General features: G+C 60.3%; 1 protein-coding gene across 1 annotated transcript in view; it reads right to left on the reverse strand.

Annotated features, from left to right (window-relative positions):
* Positions 1–2,389, reverse strand: part of LOC100540096 (scaffold attachment factor B1-like) — a 29,399-nt gene extending 27,010 nt beyond the window's left edge. The window contains exons 1-4 of the mRNA XM_031557079.1: positions 2,042–2,389; positions 999–1,226; positions 263–413; positions 8–153 (exon numbers count right to left, since the gene is read on the reverse strand). Coding sequence (XP_031412939.1) covers positions 8–153; positions 263–413; positions 999–1,226; positions 2,042–2,389 — 873 coding nt within the window. The remainder of the gene's footprint in view (positions 1–7; positions 154–262; positions 414–998; positions 1,227–2,041) is intronic.
* Positions 2,390–3,169: the final 780 nt, after the last annotated feature.

Below are 3,169 nucleotides of genomic sequence, written 5' to 3' on the forward strand. Positions count from 1 at the left end.
GCCCCGCTCCCCCCGGCCCTCCCCACCCCGAGGGCTGACCGAGGTGATGGGTCGGGGGGTCCCCTACCGTGGCTGCGTCGCGTGTGCCCAGCATGCAGTAGCGGACGGGCGCCCGGGCTTTGCTCTCCGGCCTCTTCCCCGGGGGGGTGGGCTCTGTACAGCAGTGCACAGCACCCCGTTACCACCATCACGTCCCCATTACCACCACCGTAACCCCGTTACCACTCACTGCAACCCCGTTCCTACCACCATTACCCCTCACCCCGCTCTGCTGTGCCGCGGCCCGGCGGCTTCTTGCTCTTCTCCTCTGTTCTCTTGGTGGCTGCTGGCTCCGGTGCGGGCGTTCGGCCGTCCCCAGCCTCCTCCTCTTCCTCCTCGGGCAGCTCATCCTCCTCACCCTCGCTGGGCAGAGCCTGGGGCAGAGCACCAGGAGGGGGCTGAGGGCTGTGCCCACCCCAGGGCCCCACGGGGAACCTCCGTGGTGACATGGATGGGAAAACCCCGAGGCTCCTCCTTGGGACACCTATGGGAGCACCCCGAGGCTCAAGGGCATCTCCTTGGGGACACCGAGGGGGACATCCCAGCTCCATTCTCAGGGACACAATGGGGATCTGAGACATCTCTGTGGGGACACCACAAAGGACCTCCTTGGGGACACCTATGGGGACAACCCAGGCCTTTCCTCAGGGACATCTGTGGAGACCTGATGCACCTCCTTGGAGAAACCCATGGAGACACCCCAGGCCCTGGGATACCCCAAGACTTCACCTTGAGGACACCCACATGGACCCTTTGAGACCCCTCCCCAGTCCCCAGGGCACCTGCTTGGGGACACCCACAGGGACACTCCAGGTCTGTCCCTGGGGACACCGTCGGAACCCAAGGCACCTCACTGGGGACACCCCAATGGAGATCCTTGGAGACACCCACGGGAACCTCCCGAGACCCCTCCTCAGGGACACCCCAGCCCCTCCTTGGGGACGCCTCCGGGTTCCCACCTCATCACTGGGTGCGTGGGGCTGGTGCCGCCGCAGCCACGCCGCCTTGTACTGGTCCAGGCGCTGCCCCTTGTAGCGCACGGAGGCCCAGCCGCAGCCCGACTTCTTGGCAGGGTTCACCAGGCGCTTGCAGTGCGTGGCCCAGGCGCTGGGTGAGCCGAACACCTGCCCTGTCTCCTGCCACGTGATGGCCCCGTCTGCACCCAGGTCCCCCACGAACTTCTTGCCCTGGGAGGAGCGGGGAGGGCTGATATGGACCGTGTCCCCATCCATGTCCTCACCCTTGTCCCGCCCTGTCCCCATCTGTGTCCTCATCCATGGCCCCATCCGTGTCCTCACCCATGTCTCTGTCCGTGTCCCCATCTTTTCCTCATCCATGTCCTCACTCATGTCCCCATTCATGTCCCTGTTCGTGTCCCCATCCCTGTCCCTATCTGTGTCCTCACCCATGTCCCCAGCTGTGTCCCAATCTGTGTCCCCAACCATGTCCCCATCCGTGTCCCCATCCATGTCCCCAACCGTGTCCCCAACCATGCCCTCACTCATGTCCCCATCCATGTCCCAGCTGTGTCCTTGTGTCCTCAACCATGTCCCCAAATAATGTCCCCATCTGTGTCCCTCCCCGTCTGTGTCCCCATCCCTGTTCCCAACTGTGTCCTCACCCATTTCCCTATCCCTGTCCCCATCCGTATTCCCAACCATGTCACCATCCGTGTCCTCATCCGTGTTCCCATCCATACCATGCCAATGTCCCCATCCATGTCCTCACCCATGTCCCCATCACCATTGTCCCCATTCATTTCCCCACCTACATCCTCATCCATGTCCCCATTGCCATATCCCCATCCATACCCACGCCAATGTCCTCAGCCATGTCCCTATCACCATGTCTCAATCCATACCCAACATCCCTGTCCCATGTCCTCAACAATATCCCCATCACCACGTCCCCATCCACGTCCCCATCAGTGTCCCATCCAATGTCCCCATCCACGTCCCCATCCCCACATCCCCATCCCCACCCACGTCCCCACTGCCCTCACCAAATAATAGATGGAGAGGACCCCACGTCCCGGTTCCAGGAGCCCATCACGGAGCAGCACACGCAGAGTGATGCCCCGACGTGTGAGCACGGCCCCCCGGGACCCCCCCGCTGCCCTGGTCCCACTGTCAGGTTCTGGCTCAGCCTCATCCAGCCCCGGCTCCAGCTCATCCTCCTCCTCCTCTGCACACTCATCCCCACTTGGGGAGGCGGCCGCCAGCGCTGTGGGGTGGGGGGACAGAGACTGTGTCACCCCCAAGCCAAGTGGGGAAACCCCAGCTCTTGGGGGCAGCGCCTTTGGGTGACCCCAACCATGGGGTGGATATGGGAACGTTGGGGGTGTGAACATAGAGGGGATGGGAAGGGATGGGGAGAGGGGATGTGGGGACATGGGGATACAGGGGGATACAGGGGGACAGCAACATGGGGATATGTGGATTTGGGGTTGGAAGGATACGGGGATATGGGGACATATCCAGTGATATAGGATTATGGAGATATGGGGATGTGAGGATGTAAGGAAATGAGGATAAGGGAGCGTGGGGATGTGGTGATCCAGGGACATGGGGACATGATACAAGGGTATGGGGATGTGGTGACAAGGGGATACGGGGACACGGATATATGGGGATATATGGGGATATATGGGGATATATGGGGATAGAGATACGGGGAGAAAAGGACATACGGGGAGATATGGGGATATGGGGAGATATGGGGAGGGATTTGGGGAGATATGGGGAGATATGGGGATACATGGGGACACGTGGATAAATGGAGATATGCACATAGGGGATATGGGAATATATGGGGAGATATGGGGAGATATGGGGACATGGAATATATGGGGATATAGGGGGATATATGGGGATATGGGGACACAGGGATATATGGGGATATGGAGAGATATGGAGAGATATGGAGAGATATGGGGATATGGGGAGATATGGGGATATGGGATACATGGGGACACGGGGAGATAAGGGGATATGGGATATATGGGATATACGGGATATACGGGATATATGGGAGATATGGAGATATGGGAACACAGGGACGGCACACACGAGGCTGAGAGGCAGCGCGGGGAGGGGACGCAGGGATTTGGGGGGGGACACACAGTGAGGGG

Source organism: Meleagris gallopavo, chromosome 30, assembly GCF_000146605.3.
Source record: "Meleagris gallopavo isolate NT-WF06-2002-E0010 breed Aviagen turkey brand Nicholas breeding stock chromosome 30, Turkey_5.1, whole genome shotgun sequence".
Taxonomy (NCBI): domain Eukaryota; kingdom Metazoa; phylum Chordata; class Aves; order Galliformes; family Phasianidae; genus Meleagris; species Meleagris gallopavo.